We start from the raw sequence: 16,839 nt of genomic DNA on the forward strand, positions 1-16,839 counted from the left end.
TGTTCTCAAGCTTCTATTTGTATGCAGATCCTCCCACTTCTATTATCCCTGAAACTACAGAGAACAGGCTCTCAGCATTAATTTTTTTTTTTTTTGGAACGGGAAAGAAAACCAGTACGAGCTATCTCGTAAAAGAATCCCTTCCACAAAGCCTGATCCCCCCGGGGAGGTGAACCGTTTCCAAAAAAATGCGCTTGTTTTAAGAGACTGAACTAGATCCCCGCCCCCTTTAAAAAAAAAAAAAAAAAAAAGGTCAATCATGTAAGTTCATCGAAGTTGCAAAAGTTTTCGTAGAGAAGGGGGGGGGGGGGGAAGTTTGCAGCTGGCGAGTAATTGGCCGGGCGGTTTCCCAGGGCGACGGTGATGCAGTGGGGAGGGGGCTGGAGCTGATTCCAGCTGAGTCCCATTTCTAGCATCAGGGCAGCTCTCCTGCCTTACCCTCCTCCCCCGCCTTTTTTTTTTTTTTTAACTTTAATTGATGATGGAATAGAAAAGGAGGAGAAACCGAATCAGGGCTTTATTCGGAACCGCTTTCCCACTGCTTAATTTTCACGGTTCCCCCCCCCCCACCCTTCGTTAAATATCTAGTACCGGTTGGCTACATGTGAACGCGCAGGGTATATAACGTCACTCCCCCCCTCACTCTTTTCACCTTCACAGCGCACCTTGTCCACTTAAATCACCTTTCCTTATTTTTTTTTTCCTCTTTCTCCCTAAAGAAAAACAAAAGAAAGTAAACCTCTTGGAGTTTCACTTGGGGGCACTTCTTTCAACTTTTTCACGGCTAAGCACCAAGGTAGTTTTTTTTTTTTTTTTTCTCCCCCTTACTAAAATATATCTTTGACCCAAAAAAAAAAAGGAAGCCAAAAATACTTTCTAAAGCAGCACTACCAAGAGAAAGAAAATAATAATAATTGAAGAGAGAGAAAAAAAAAAGTCCTTCAAACCAACTTGTGGAATCTGTGGACGAAGCAGCTGTGGAACTTCCCACCATGAGCAACCTCAAACCGCAGCAGCAGCAGCAGCCAGACCCTGAGCACAGCAACGGCGAGGAAGAGGTGAGTCCTTTGCGCCTCGCAAACCGAGCCTGGCTTGCAGCGTCGCTTCCGAGCGGCCGGGTCCAAAACGAGGGGGGTAAGTCCGAGCTTCATGAAGGAAGAGAAAGTGAAAGATTTGGGAAAAGAGATGTGGCGTCCCCCCCCCTCTTTCTCGGTCTCATTTTTTCGCCTTACTTCCTGCTGAAGCGATAGAATGAACTCGGTTTTCGGCGCCGGTTTTAATCTATTGGGGGGGGGGGGGAAGGGGCAGTTACTGCGAGTTCTAGAACGGGGGGGGGGGGGAGGGGAAATTCCTGCGAGTTCTAGAACGAAAAGGCTGTAGATTAAAGAAACTCGAGTTCACGTCGAAGAGGCACGAGACGTTTATCTGGTTGATGGTGGGCCGAGATGTCTCTTGATGGCGTTTGTTCCTTTGACACTGGGGGTAACCGAGCTATTGAAGTTTAGGATGCAAAAAGAGTGTTGTTAAGGTCGTAAGTTTTAACTTTCGTGTTGAGGAATGAGCTAAAAGAAATCTTGCCCAGTCCTTTATAGAAGTTTAAAGCATTCTAGGATTTTATTTTATTTTTTTTTCCCGCTCCACAAGGTGCCTCTGGGGTCACGAATGGGCTGCGCTCGGCTCTTACTAAGGGCGAGATGACCGGTTTCCGCTGGCTGTTTGCCCAACTCGGTTTACTACACAACGATGCAGACTTTACTGCTAATATGGCCTTGAACGCCAGTTAATGGCTCGTTTAGGTTTCTGGCCCAAATTTTGATATTTAGTTCAGTGTCAGAATAGTTTGTCTTTATTTTCACTTTGGTGGTCTCCTTTCCAACTATTTTGGAGTGGAATGGCTTTGTATTTCAGAAAAAGTGGGTGTCGAATTAAAAAAAAACACTTGTGTTTAATTCTTTCCAAATAATGTAACATGTCTAGATACATTCTAAGTGGCTCTTAAGTGAGCCTTAAGCTTAACGGCCTATTGGCTTGCTGCTCTGAATTTGGGCAGGGCGGCACTCCATAGTCCATGTACAAACTTTATAGGGTATTTAAATAGTGGAGCTGCAGTCCCTTGCGCTGTCCAATAGAACCATGAGTTTTTGGAGGGAGCGACTTCAGTAACCTTTTTTTAAAAAAATTGGGGTTTATTAACAGTCTTTATGAAGGTCACACAAGGCAGTGTACAGTTTTACGTTCTTTTAACAGCATAACAGTAACAAAATGACCACTTAAATAAGCATGTTTACAATGAACATGGAGAACTTGGAGATGGCAAATTGAATCCTAGTAATTAGACTAATACAGCATCAGAAATATAAACACACTATACAGCAATAAATGTAAGTATCAGAAGAGCACGGATAACACCATAATAGGCAGTGTGAAAGAATATTCTTATACTATGTCAGCAGAACACAAATCCAAACACCTTTAGTAGTATGCATTAAAACAATAACATAGTATATTCATCACAAAAGTATGCTTTCTTTGAACCCTTTCAGCTGTCAACTTTCCTTTCACTTTCAAGACTGGAAAAGGAAAAAGAGACAAGAGCCAACTCTAAGAAAATTGAATTGTAAAGGGACATTCCTGGGCTCAGTTACAACCTAACTTTATTCTTCTATACTGCCATAATCAAACAATTTCTAGGTGGTTTACACTGAAGAAGGCTGGACAATCAACAAAATACAGCTAATTGAAATACAGCAAATTTCCTAAAATATTCAATAAGAGTTTTAGTTAGTAATCAACAAAATACAGCTAATTGAAATACAATAAATTTCCTAAAATATTCAATAAGAGTTTTAGTTAGTAGTAGTATCCTCAGGAAATAAATTTATCAAACAGTGTAGACTGCATTACTTTTTGAAATGCACCATAAGGCAACATAATTCCATCAATACAATTACCCCACCAGATCTGCTACTTACTTGCTTGAAAGGCTAGTGCTATATCCAAAAAAGTCAAGTTGTCGTCTTTTGGCTTAATGTTTTATGTTAAATCTGGCGTTAAGTCTTGGATTCTATGAATATGAGGGCTTGAGTTGAATTTTTAAGCACGAGTACTTTTACTTTAAAATATTCTTTTTGTACTTGTATAAATGTGCTTGAATTTGCTTTCTGTACAAGTTTATACTTGATTATTTACATTTGAAAGTTATAAACAAATATTAAAAAAAGGTATTATGCTAATGTTTTATTGTATTTATTGTATGGACACCATCTTAGTACCTAGCTAAAGGGGCAAGTATAGTTGAGGTAAATGGTATGACAAAATGGGGTGTACAAAGTCAGTGGGATGAATAGACTGACTAAACTTGTCTTTTTTTTTTTCAATATTTTAAACTGTGTACATGTACCTTCCCAGATTTAGGCTCGCTGTTGCTTCTCTGATTATCCTAAGTACTTCTAACTCTGGAATAGCAATCTGTTAGGAGAGCCATGCTACATTTAAAAGCTCCAAAGTAATGGAGAGAAATTGTAGCAATGAGGGCCCTCTTGTGTAATGTCTGCCTTTCTCTCAAGCTTTTTCATCCAATATCTTGAAAAGCTGGTCCCTGTAATATGTATTCAGAAGAATTTTCAACATGCTTTTAAGGTCATGTTTAGTCTTTCAGTACTAGATCTGATACTTTCAACATGTTGTCACAGTAGAAAGCAACATTGGAGCACTTTGGGGGTGGGGGGTGGATGTTGATTGCATTCAGTAGTCAACAGCCTAGGTATTTTAACTGCTAAGCTAGTGGTATTCCTCATCTAGGCCATTAGGCTCTTTACAGCAGAGACTTGAATGACTTCCTGCTTTGCTGGAGATTATCCTTTACCAGAAAATTTTAGCTGCATGGGCACTTGCTTTGAAAGGAGATTTCAAGGAATGGTGCCATTTACTATGATTGGTATAGTAAACAAGCACTGTCTAGGGTTTTTGTTTGATCTTGGTGCTATACGAAACAGTTTTGTGAATCCATTAAGTCTTGACCTATGTATTCTAGACAAGTGGTTCTCAAACCTGTCTTTGGGGGACCCCCAACTAGTTTAGTTTAAAGGCTATCCTTAATCTGCGTGAGCCAGATTTGCATGCCTTCCACCTCTTTATACACAAATTTCTCTTGTGCATATTCATTAGGGATATCTGAAAACCCGATTGGCTGAGGTCCCCAAAGACATGTTTTGAGGACCACTGGTCTAGACTTTACTTTCAGCATAAGAATTTGGTGATCCCTTTACAGCAGCGGTCTCAAACTCAAACTCTTTACAGGGCCACATTTTGGATTTGTAGGTACTTGGAGGGCCTCAGAAAAAAAATAGTTCATGTCTTATTAAAAAAATGACAATTTTGCATGAGGTAAAAATCTTTATAGTTTAAATCTTTCCTTTTGGCTTATTATTATTATTATTATTGCCATTTATAGTTAAAGCGACAGAGTTTGATACCATTGCTTTAAAGCCTTTAACTCATCTAAAGTCTACATGTTAGCCAGCTTTATTTTTATGCTTTTACTTTTGGTCCCCATCCTTCGGCATGCTATTACATTTCTTGCTAAACTTAAAGGTTAGCCTCCTTTTTTTTCTATCAGGCATTTGTCCCCTCCACTAAGCAGTTCTAGAGGTTTCTACTGCAGCCCAAGGCACTTAAAGCTCCAAATGCTTATAGAATTTGAGCATTGGAAAATTTAGCACCCGGGGCCATGGTAGAAATCTCTATTGTAGCTTAGTAAAGGGCCTTGGGTTCTGTTGGCTGTTGGCAATTGGGATATGTCCAGTGGATTCTAACCGTTGTTCCTACTTAAATCTTATTACTGTCTAGCCTTTTTCTTTAGTTTTGTGGACTTTTTGGATCTAAACTGTAGAGTCGTACAAAAAATTCAATAAGGAGAAAGTAATACTGTAGGTGAAAGCTACATCTGTTTTTTGTTTCAAATAACTTATGGTTAATGGAGAAATCATGTTCACTAGATAATACTGGCCTTGCCTATCCTAGAAAATATATATATTCTTTTTAAATTGCATTTCAAAACACATCAAATCTCAAATGGACTTTAAATAAGAAACTTTAGTATTTCCATGTTTTCCAGTTAGACTTCCTCATAGCATGTTTCAGCCCTTCACTGGACATGTTAATTTAATATGCTACTTTTCAGAATAACTTTGAAAACTACCATGTATAAAGTCCAATTTTGTTAACTGCAGAGCACATATAAAGACAGTGGGATCATAACCATAGGAAGTCAGCATTTCAAAATGATTGGGAGTACTCAGCTCGGCACATTTCCATATCTGTAAAAGAAAACAAAGTTTGGAAGGTCATAGGCACAAGTAGCTAGGCCATATTTAGATGTAGAATATAGCAGTACACACTGGAAGGACTTGTGACTAAAAAGAGATAGGGAAGCATTGGATGACGACCAGTCTCTTCTTCCCAACCTTACCCCATTCCTACTTTTTTCCCCTTCCTGATTTTCCTGCCTAATTGAGCATTTTTTTCCAAGTGCCCTGGCATGTTTATGTTGTAGTCTTTCTACCCACCCCACTCTGCCCTCTCCAACCCCAGCACTATGGTATAAACAAATGTTTTCTCTGGGTCCTGGCTCACACTCGCTATCCAACACCAGATCTGACAGGATTCACATGTCAAATCTGACATTGTAAAACATTTTGGAAATCAACATTGGTTGAGATACCAACCAATGTTGGCACTGGCAAATGGCCATTGAGATAAGTGTTGTTTCTTCTATTTATTGTTGGATACAGACAACTTTTTACATTTTATTTTTTCTTGTTTTTGAGATTTATTGTTGCTTGGTATGAAAACAGAATAATTTAAAATAGTCTTAACCTGAGTTGGATACAAAAGTTTACAGTTAAGGGTGGGACGGAGGTTTGAAGTAAATGATTATATGGTACTTTATAAGAACCCGAAATAACATACGAGGGTCTATGTACTAAGTTTACAGCCTTTTATGATGATACTTCAACCTCCTAATTTATTTATCACTTGGGAGATCTATTTATAAACTGTGGTGCCGTATGAACGGTCTCGAATAAAGTAGAAGTTATACATTATACATTGAGTCAGTTATAAATCTTGACACTAGTGTGTAAACTTCTTCTTTTTTTTTAAATTTCTTTATCCAGAATATCCCCTTTTATCTTATTGTGGGTTGGATATATTGTAAAGTGATCCGTGTGGTTTTCCCCTGAAAACAATGCAGTCCCAAATCAATAAGACATCCCAGAAAGCTTTTTTTATTATGAGAAATCTACATAAAAAAGAAAATTCTTCGACCCAGCACAATTGTCCAATCCCTAGTCTTAGGTCTACTGGACTATTGCAATTCCCTCTATCTACCTTGTCCTGCCAACATGATAAAACAACTTTAGACTATACAAAACACCACCCTCAGACTGATCTACTCCCTGAGAAAATATGATCATATTACAACTGCCTTCTTAGACTCTCACTGGCTACCTATGCAAGCACGAATTCAATTCAAATTCTACTGCCTATTATTCGAAGCATTAAACGGCTCTGCCCCCTCTACCTAAACAACCGCTTAAACCAGATCCTCACCTCAAGACAAAGAAGAACTCCAAACCCTTTTGCCTTCCCTCCACTCAAAGGCACTCAGCGCAAGAAGATGTTTGTCAGCTCTTTTGTAATCCGCCTTGAACTGCAAGGTATAGGCGGAATTAGAAATTCCTAATGTAATGTAAAAACCCAAATAATAGCAGCATTCCATGCTACTTTCCCATGTCTCAACAGCAGACTGCACTTCTTCCAGGAAGTTGTCCAAACCTTTTTTTTTTTAAACCGGCTACAATAACTGCTCTTACCACATCCTCTGGCAACATGGTCCAGAACTTAACTATTCTGAGTGAAAACACATTTCCTCCTATTGGTTTGAAAAATATTACTCTAATTTAGTGTCCCCTAGTCTTTGTAAATCTTGATGCAGTAAAAAATCAATCCACTTGTACCCATTCTACACTACTCAGGATTTTGTAGACCTCAATCATATCTCCCCTCAGACATGATTCAGTGTTTTCATAGTCTTTTGCCTCCCCATTGGCAGCTACAGGCAGGAAGTTCCTCTACCCTATCACCTAAACTATAAAATTATGCTGCTTTATCACTTTCTTAAATTGCCCATCCATCTTGCTGTTTCTCACCTAACCAACCCCTACCCTCTTCCTGTGAATCAGTCATTGGAATGCTTTTATTACTTGTATATTCAGATTAGAAATGGGCAAATCTTGGATAAATATAAGGTATTGCTTTCAAAAGGTAATAAAAAAATGTATCTTTCTTCCTTTGTCCCTTTTTCTCCCTAGATGTGTTTCCTATGATAGGGTATTTTGAATTACATCTAAATATTAATCTCTTGTTCTAGAAGTTCATAACCTTGCATTGCATGCTCTTGGCTATATATGTTGTGCTTTGTCAAATCAATGGTTCAGGTAGTAGCCAATCTGGGTTTATTCTAAGTACCAACAGCTGCTAATGAGTTACCTTTTTTGAGTCTTTCTTGTTCATTTCTCATGTCTGCTTGACTAATGATGTGCATTCATTACTAGATGAGGACCTCCTTTCTCCCATATGTCTTTAAAAATATTTGTTTAACCTAAATGTCCAAGAAAATGGAATGAATAGAATCTGCTTGGCAAACAAATAAGAACATTTTTTTTTTTGGGGGGGGAGGAGTATGAAGCACTTAAATTCAGCAAGGTTCAAAGGAAGATGGTGGTAAGCTGAAGAGACTATCGCTGCTACTTGCAGTGCAGATTAAAGTGTTTGAAAATGTTTTCCCAAGCTGCTCCCTAAGTCTCTTCTAGAAAGGAAGCAGGCAAGCAACTCAATTATCTAAATAAGCGACCATGGAGTTGGAGTAGTCGAGATGGCAATAGTTTCCACTCCTGATTACCAACAGCTAATTACCAAGTAGCTTTCAGGACACATTCTTGTAGGTGGGGGATCTTGGTCTATAAATACCATGATCGGTTGCAGGCACAGCTGGCAAAGCTGCTTAAACTACTTCTCGCTGATAGCACATGGGTGGCAGCTAGAAGAAGAAGACTCTAAAGTTGGGGGCGCACTAGTAGATGGGCTGTGTTGCACGTATGAAGGCCATATAATGGCCATATCCTAGTGAAAATAAGGGCAATTATGAAATACTTGCAGCTAGGCTAGAGGATGATGGTTCTGGGCTATTGCAAGACTAGAAAACATTAAGGCTGAGAAGAGGGTGGCTTTATTGTATTTGTAGTAAAGCTCTGGTCCTGGAAGCAAAGGAAATGAGTCCTGTCTTAGAGCTACCAATCAAAGTGCTAAAACTAGTAGGGCATTTCTATCTTTGGGGCAGCATTTCAGACATGGTTTTGCCAAGTAGATTTAAGAATGTACACTTCAGAGTATATTGGTTCATTAATGTGTTAATTTTAGCATGTGCACAATAGATTTAATACTCAAAACCTATGAATTAACATTTACACTAGTCTGGCCTTTCAGGCCGTTTCTCTTGATTCCCCCCTCCTTTTTGTTTGTTCTTTAATCGTTCTTTACTATTCAAATATTGTAGTTCTTTCCCCTTTTCCTCTTCCAATTAGTCTCCGTCTTGTCTGTCTACATCATGTTTTTGTCTTGAGTTCCTTCCCCTTTGTTTAACTATAAACTTGCCAGTTTAATTTTTGTAAAACTGCTTTGAATATGGATAAGGCTGCACTGGTGCCACTCAGCAGCTCCTGCACTGATGTAGCCAGAACTGATTTGGGGAGCAAAGTTAGTATTCTGTTTTGGTCCCTATCACGGTAAACAGAAAAAAAATCACCAAATAGTTCTACAGTCGAAAGGGAGCAATCAAAAAAACAAAATGTCACAGTGAAGACAATGGCCTTTGCTAAGACTTGGACAGCGCCCACTGTTCAGCTTTCAACACAGTATTTTGGATGCTTTTGGCAGTTTTACACCTTGTGGTTTAACCTGTACAGACACCAAAAGAAGGTTGTCTTGTACTGAAAAACAATCTGTCAGGTCCACACCACAGAATTGATACTGTGTAAGATTTTGGATTTCTCAATTTTACGCATCGTTACCTGTGGAGACGATTTCACAATAAACTGTTTATGAAGACCATTTTCTTCACAGTGCTTTTTTTTTTTTGTCCCTACCACTGCTACTGGGAGGCTATTCCCAGTCATTCAGGAAATACTTTTTTCACAGAAAAGGTGGTGGTGTTAAGTTTACCTCCTCAGTTTCCCCATATTTGGGAAAACATTCTTGTTTATATACATTTCAAGTATTTAAATCTTCTTGTCCCTTTCTCTGCTTCAAGGTAAAGCATTTTGGTCAACTTTCCTCTTGCCAGGTTCAATCTTTATAGCCTTAGAGAATCCCCAAAACTAAACACTGTCAAGTGAGGCCTTACCAGTGACTCGCAGAGAGAACATAGAATAGCCTTACAGGGTCAGACCAATGGTCCAAACCCAGTACCCCGTTTTCACGGTGGCCAATCGAGGTCACTAGTACCTGGCCAAAACCCAAGGTGTAGCAATATTCCATGCTACCGATACAGGGCAAGCAGTGGCTTCCACCGGTGTCTTTCTCAATAACAGACTATGGACTTTTCCTCCAGGAACTTGTCCAAACCTTTCTTAAAACCAGCTACGCTATCCGCTCTTACCTCATTCTCTGGCAACATGTTCCAGAGCTTAACTATTCTCTGAGTGAAAAAGTATTTCCCTGTAACTTGAATGTCCCCCCCCCTAGTATTTGTAATTCTTTTTTTTTTTTTTTTTAATTCTTTATTTTCAAATTTACAATAAGTAACAATATATCCAAACAAATTAACAATAAATATAACACTTAATAATCATCAATGGTACAAATAATATGCTCTTATCTCCCACCCAATCATTATGTCATGCTTATAAAATGGAAAGATTTATTGCAATACAGCGCGATTTTTATTTCAGGAAATTTCAGGATGTGTGGGAGCCATTTACAAAGTATTGTACCGATTAGATGACATTTTATTATTTTTTCCCTTAAATTTACAAGTTTGATTGTGAGGGGGGAGGGTGAGGGTAAATTGTTAGTATTTGTAATTCTTGACAGTGTGAAAAATCAATCCACTTGTACCCGTTCTATTCCACTCAGGATTTTGTAGACTTCAATCATCTCTTCCCATCAGCCGTCTCTTTTCTAAGCTGAAGAGCCCTAACCGTTTTATTATCCCAGGACAAGCAGGCAGCCTATTCTCACATATGGGTGACGTCATCCACAGAGCCTGGATGAGGACAGCCTCGCAAGCAGACTTGCTTGGAGAAACTTAGAAGTTTCGAGTCTGCTGCACACAGACTTGTTTGCCAGAATCTGCCTTTTGCACCTTCTAAGGCCACGTGACTTACTGACCTGTACTTTTCCAATCTCTTCTTTTTCCACCTTTGAAGAGGACCATATCGGCTCTTCAGTGTCATGAAACCTGGTTTCCAAGATCTATCAAACACATCCTTAAGAGCAGTGGTCCCCAACCCTGTCCTGGAAGATCACCAGGCCAATCAGGTTTTCAGGATGGCCCTAATGAATATGCATGAGAAATTTGCATATAATGGAAGTGACAGGCATGCAAATCTGTTCCATGCATATTCATTAGGGCCATCCTGAAAACCTGATTGGCCTGGTGGTCTTCCAGGACAGGGTTGGGGACCACTGTTTAAAGAGGATCAGCCAGCATCGCCTGAGCTTCCTCTATCTGAATTGTATTTCATCCAGCCCCATAGCTTCCGTCAACTTTATTTTGCATAGTCATACTATATGATTAAACAGAAGTGTGCATCTATTCTCTTGGGTACTTTTCTTTTTCCTTCTATGAATCTAATCTAATCTAAACCTTAAGTTTATATACCGCATCATTTCCATGAGAATGGAGCTCGACACGGTTTACAAGAACTTAAAATAGTGGGTAGAGAAGAAGAAAAAGGATTACATGAATTTATGTGTAGAAGGGGGGAGAGAAAGGGGGGAAGGATAGTTACAATTTGCTGAAAAGCCAGGTTTTCAGTTTGTGGAATAACTGAAGGGAGCTCAGGTTCCGCAGCGGGGTGGTGAGGTAGTTCCAAAGACCTGTGATTTTGAAGAGAAGTGATTTTCCCAGTTTGCCTGAATAGTGGATGCCGCGTGGAGAGGGGAAGGCTAGTTTAAGCCTTTGAGCAGTTCTGGAGGAGTCGGGACTGGAGGAGTTGAAAGACAGTGGGATAAGAGGAGGCAGGATTCTGTGAATGATCTTGAAAGCCAGGCAGGAACATTTGAAATGGATTCTGGAGATTATTGGGAGCCAATGAAGTTTGGCAAGGAGTGGGGAGGCATGGTCAGACTTGCGTTTTGAGAAGATCAGTTTGGCTGCAGTATTCTGGATTAGCTGGAGTCTTAGAATACTTTTTTTGATAGATTTAAGTAGATGGCGTTGCAGTAATCTAGTTTGGAGAGGATGATGGGATTGGACAAGGATGGCAAAGTGTTGTTGGCTGAAGTAGGATCTAGTTTTCCTCAGCATGTGAAGGCTGAAAAAGCATGATTTTGTCAAGGAGTTGAGGTGGTCATTGAGGGAGAGAGTGGAATCGATAGTGATACCAAGGACCTTGCATGAGAACTCGAGCTGTAGTGTATCGCCTGTGGGTAGTGTGAAAAGTGTGGGCAGGTGTTCGAATTTTGGGCCTGGAGGATGGCCATGAACAAGAATGGGGAATCACTTTTGTTTGCCCCCAGAACTAAATGATAGCAATTACCCCTCCCCCCAGCACACTGTATCCATGAAGCTGCATGCTAAAGGACACTGGCTTACAATAAATGATTTAAAGTGTATGCATGTCTTATAAAATTTATACACTGCCTAACCCTAGCTAGTTTACAAAAAACATAACATTACAATAAAACATTAAATGTCACTGCATAACCCTCACAATCTAATTAAAATGCCAATTTAATTAGGCAGCAAAAAGCTGAATTTTAAGCATTCTTTTAAGACCATCTATTTGCACACAAGTGCCAATTATACTAAAACTAAACAATTGCACAATTATACTAAAACTAAAACAATCGCACTAAATATTTTAAATGAAAAGTTACAATAAAACGATAACTAACTGTAGCTGCAGACTTCCAGCAAGTGATTCAACCCAAAATATCAAATCTTCAATCCAGCAAAACATTGATGGCTTTTTAGCAGTATGCTTTTTGAGAGATTTAAATCTAGGGAATGAGTTCTGCACTGTATATATGTAAGAGGGAAGATTATTTCAAAGAAATAGAGATATAAAATAAGCAGTGTCATGAGTAAGCTAGTCTGGGAGGTGGAAGGACCAGTCTATTAGAATCCAGTGAACGAGATGGTGCATATGGAATGGTAAACACCAAAAAGTCCAACAGGACAGAGAACCCACAGGTATAAAACAGTACAAAAGGAAGTTGGAACGGACAATGAACACTTCACTGAAGATCACTGATGGAAAACCAACTTATTTGTCACAAAAGGACACAAGCAGAAGCTGTGGACCCGACACAGCACTGTTTTGGTGTCTGGGGAACGCCTGCATCAGGGGTTACTGAACATAACGCAACAAAACACATCTTATAAAAATTAAAAATGTAAATTTTTTTTAAAAAGCCATACAAATAAATGAATACCAGAGGCCAATCATGTAAATAAATAAATAAATACATATACCAAACAAAACATGATAATGCAAATACCTAAAAATGAAACCAAACCTTTAGTGTAAGTTCATAGATGGCAGGTCTGGGATAAAACAAAGCTGTGTAGTAAAAATATGGAAATAGGACCATCAGAATACCATATTTGATCAGGAGAAAAACTAAAAAAAACAAACAAAAAAAAACAAACTACAGCATAACACATTTACATAAGACAAGAGTGCAAAACATGTAGCTGCATATGGAATGGTAACGTTAAGTATGGTGGTTGCTTTGTATGTAGAGCTTTAAAAGTTACTAAGACAAGCAACTCGCATAAAAATATTTAAAGCAGTATATTCAAGCTTTTATATAATATCCCTACTGGTTCATCCAAGTTCAAAAAAAAAATATTTCTTTAGGGCCTCAGCGATGCCATCCTTACTGGCAGGTATTCAAATATATTGTCACTGGTTCTCATAAATCTTCACTTTTTTTTCATTCCGTTTCAGTTTTAATCAAACATTTCACTATCTACCATGTAATGAATCAGTTGCAGGGGACTCGACGACAAACATAACTTGTGTTTTACTGAAATGCTATATCAAATGGAACTTGGCTTCAGTATGTTAAGCTGCAGGATCTTTGGAGAAACTGAGCAGTTAACAGAAGGTGGAGCAGATGAATAAAGTGGTTATTAAAATTGGATCTTGGGGGAATCGCACCAATAGCAATATTTGAGGCCTCTGCTTGTTTTGCTGCCCCCTTACTCTGGCTTTATACTCTTGTTCCAAACATAATTGGCTAATCTGCCATGTTCTTACTCTTTCATATTTTGAGGGGCACTTTGGGAGTCCTTTTTTAATGTCAATTTGTTGTGGATGGAGGGGTCACTAGGGGCTACAAACCTACTTCATCTAGATCAGTTAATACCTTTGTACTATCAAATGACAAATCATGGATTGCCTGGAACATATGAGAACCATAAGAATAACCATCTGAATCAGATCAAAGGTCCACTAAGCCCAGTATCCTCTCTGTAAAAGTGCTCAATCCAAGTCATAAGTACTTGGTAAGGTCTATATACAAGGCACCCATTTCCAGTAATTTTGATTGTCAGCATGGCCTTCCCAGGTCTTGGTATGGATCTGACTCGGTTGCTTGTCTGTGTACCTCCTTCTTTTTTTTTCTTTTTCTCTCTTGCTGAGAGGACTGGGGCTTCTCTACTAAGGTCCGCACCAATATTTCACAACAAAAAGGAAAACGCAACCCCACATATCAAACAAAAGCAAGTAGGGAAGAGAATGTACATGTCAGCCTTTAGAATTGTGCTTTATTAAACATACCCATGCTATTAAAACAAGTACATATATAAATATAGGTCAATTTGGAGAATCCTTTGTCCTCTTTCATTGGACTCAACACAGTATGTTTCGGCTTGGGAAAGAGCCTTCTTCAGGGGTATATTAGTAATCTCCAGTAGATGGTGCCAATATGAGATACTCTAGGCTTGTGATGTGAACTAAATCATATGTGGAAATAGATAAAATGGTCTGGTTTGCCGCTGGGAAATCCACATATAAACAGCCTGATCCTTCCCCCACTTGCTTTTTATTTTCTGCTTCTCTACTAAGGGCCAGTTTATTGAGGAAGATTCAGATTCCTTATTTGGCACATGTCAGTGCCTAGAAGGAATTTATTTTTTAAACTCTGGTCCTTGCTGAACCACTGAATATGCAGATTTCCTCCTTGTCACTGGCTTTATTTTGAAGCGTGGTGCTCTGGCCACATAGTGTCTGCCCACCAGGGAAACAATTTCTACTCATTTTGTCTTTTTTTTTTTTTTTTTTTTATGAGATAGTAAAATGCTGCCAATCTTAACAAATTTGTCCAAAATATTCATAAACCCAAGTGTATTACTATTTACTATTTTATATTCCACTCATTATCTATAGTTGGTTGAAAACTGCCCCCCAAAAACCCAACAAAACACGCCTTCCAGGAACAGTCTGGTTGAAGTTTTTTGTTTAAACTGGTTCTTTAAGCATTGAGCTTCCTTGACAGGGAAAATAAGTTTCACACTAATTCTATAAACCAGTCGTCGTCTCGTGTCTATCCTTTGTTCAAGCCTCGATTGTAGCCTATCTATCTATCTCTTATGGTTACAAAGCGCACACAGACTTGAGGCATTGATATTCTGTTAAGAGCAAATCTGTTTTGGGTGTATCCAGACTATGCCTAACAATCTTTATCTGGATATTAGAACAAAAGATATTAAAGGCCAAGATGAATATAAATTAGTTTAACAATGGGGATTGATAACATTACACTCTACTTAGATGTGAATTGGCCTGAATAGAAAGCAGATCTAAGAAAGTTCTTAAAATCTATACACTTCTGCTGTCCTGTTTAGTGAAGATATTTGAGGCTTATGCCACAAGCTATTTTTATTGCCTTCAGTTAGCAAATGCAGAAATTGCTTGCAGGCTAAAGCTGTTAGTCCATGTGATTCTTGTGACATCAGAAGTGACAGCTAAACCCAAGAGACTTACTAATGGTACTCGGTGGTCCTGTTCTATTCATGTGTCTTGTTTTTTTTGTTGTTGCAAAGCTTTTTTCATTTGCTCCTGTACAATAGATAGACAAGTTCACTAGCAGCTTATATTCCATGTATTGCTCTTAAACTTAGAATGCCACAGCTAAATATCTTGACTTACTGAAATGTTTGGATTTCAGGTTACTCAGGTGAGGAATATGCACCCATCTTTCTCCAGTTAAGATTATGCTAAAATGCATTGGTTGGTGTAATTGTCTGGAACTCCTTTGGATAGTAAAGGAGGCAGCAATTGCCATATTGGTTTATACACAGAATTGCAGTATTGATGAGTGCTTTTTAATATGCTTGTTGACTTCTAACTTAGAGGGGGATTAAGCAACATCAAATGGAAAACAAAGCAACCAGGTCACACCTGTAAGAATTATTAAACTTAGTTTCACACAATATCCTAGCTTACATGTTGACTATTCGTTAAAACATTTAGCCTTCCCTAATCTCCAGCCTTTATGATTCTAGAGGCTTTAAATAAAAACTTAACCATACTCTGATTTTGGTTAAGATGGGGGGATATAATACACCATCTACAGAATATGTAGTCAACTTTGACCTCAAGATTACCAACAAAAGGACAACTGACACACAATGCAAGATGTGATAGTTTGATATTGGAGAGAGTTGTCATTCATTTCAGCTGTAGGAGCTGGTGTTTGAGGAACAGAAGCTATTAAACATGAATGCTATTTACAGTATCAGTTGCATTATCTGTAGAAAATAGTGGCCAGTAGTATGCTGTCTTTCACTGATCTAGTGTAGTAAAGCTAGAAAGCCTGAATTCAGAGAATTGCCTTCTGGTGTAATGTCTTTAAATGGGTTATCCCTTTGTGCGTTTCACAATGGCAACAAACCTCACTTCTAGGCGCAAAGACTGGCAAACATTGGCACACAGCTCACTTAAACACAAAATCCAATGGGAACTCATAGCTCTTTAGGAAGGCTTTTAATCTGAGTATTATATAGACTTCCTTCCTGTCCTCGTTGTGAAATATTAGAAAGTGAGCAGAGTGTGATCTTCGGTAGGATGTTTAGGTCTTTCCTATTTTAGTGGAGTCCTTTTCATCTTTCCAGAAATTGGGATATGTTTGTAGATTGTTCTGGTTTGGCAAATGTGAGGGGGGTATACCTTGAAGGTTTGAGCAATGGTGTCTAATGCTGGAGCTTAAACACTAAACTAATCTTGAAGAGTAAAACATTAACACTTTCTGCAGCAGTCGGCATTTGTGAGGATTTCATGCCTGTCCTTTTTACAATGAGTAAGGAGGACTGCAACTTTTTTTTCTCTGGCTTGGTTTGTAGCGGAATTGTCAAAAGTATATAGGAATTGCTGATGGGTAATGTATGGCTATGAACAAAATGTTATACTGCTGATATTTAAATACAATATTTATGGAAAAAGCTAAATAGTATTTCCAGCAATGGGGGTGGGGGAATTCTATAACAGCATGTCTTAAATAGAGTAGACCCCCTATTAAATACTAGTGTAATTGGCATTTAACAGC

The 16,839-nt window shown here is 38.7% G+C and overlaps 1 protein-coding gene across 2 annotated transcripts in view; it reads left to right on the top strand.

Moving 5' to 3' along the window:
* Positions 1–557: 557 nt before the first annotated feature.
* Positions 558–16,839, top strand: part of RBPMS2 (RNA binding protein, mRNA processing factor 2) — an 80,982-nt gene continuing 64,700 nt past the window's right edge. Inside the window, exon 1 of one of the 2 annotated variants that reach the window (XM_033920537.1) lies at positions 558–1,058. In XM_033920537.1, the coding sequence (XP_033776428.1) occupies positions 993–1,058 (66 nt within the window). In that variant the 5' untranslated portion in view covers positions 558–992. The remainder of the gene's footprint in view (positions 1,059–16,839) is intronic. The other variant, XM_033920536.1, reaches the window with a different exon arrangement.

The sequence above is a fragment of the Geotrypetes seraphini genome, chromosome 14 (assembly GCF_902459505.1).
Source record: "Geotrypetes seraphini chromosome 14, aGeoSer1.1, whole genome shotgun sequence".
Classification (NCBI taxonomy): Eukaryota; Metazoa; Chordata; class Amphibia; order Gymnophiona; family Dermophiidae; genus Geotrypetes; species Geotrypetes seraphini.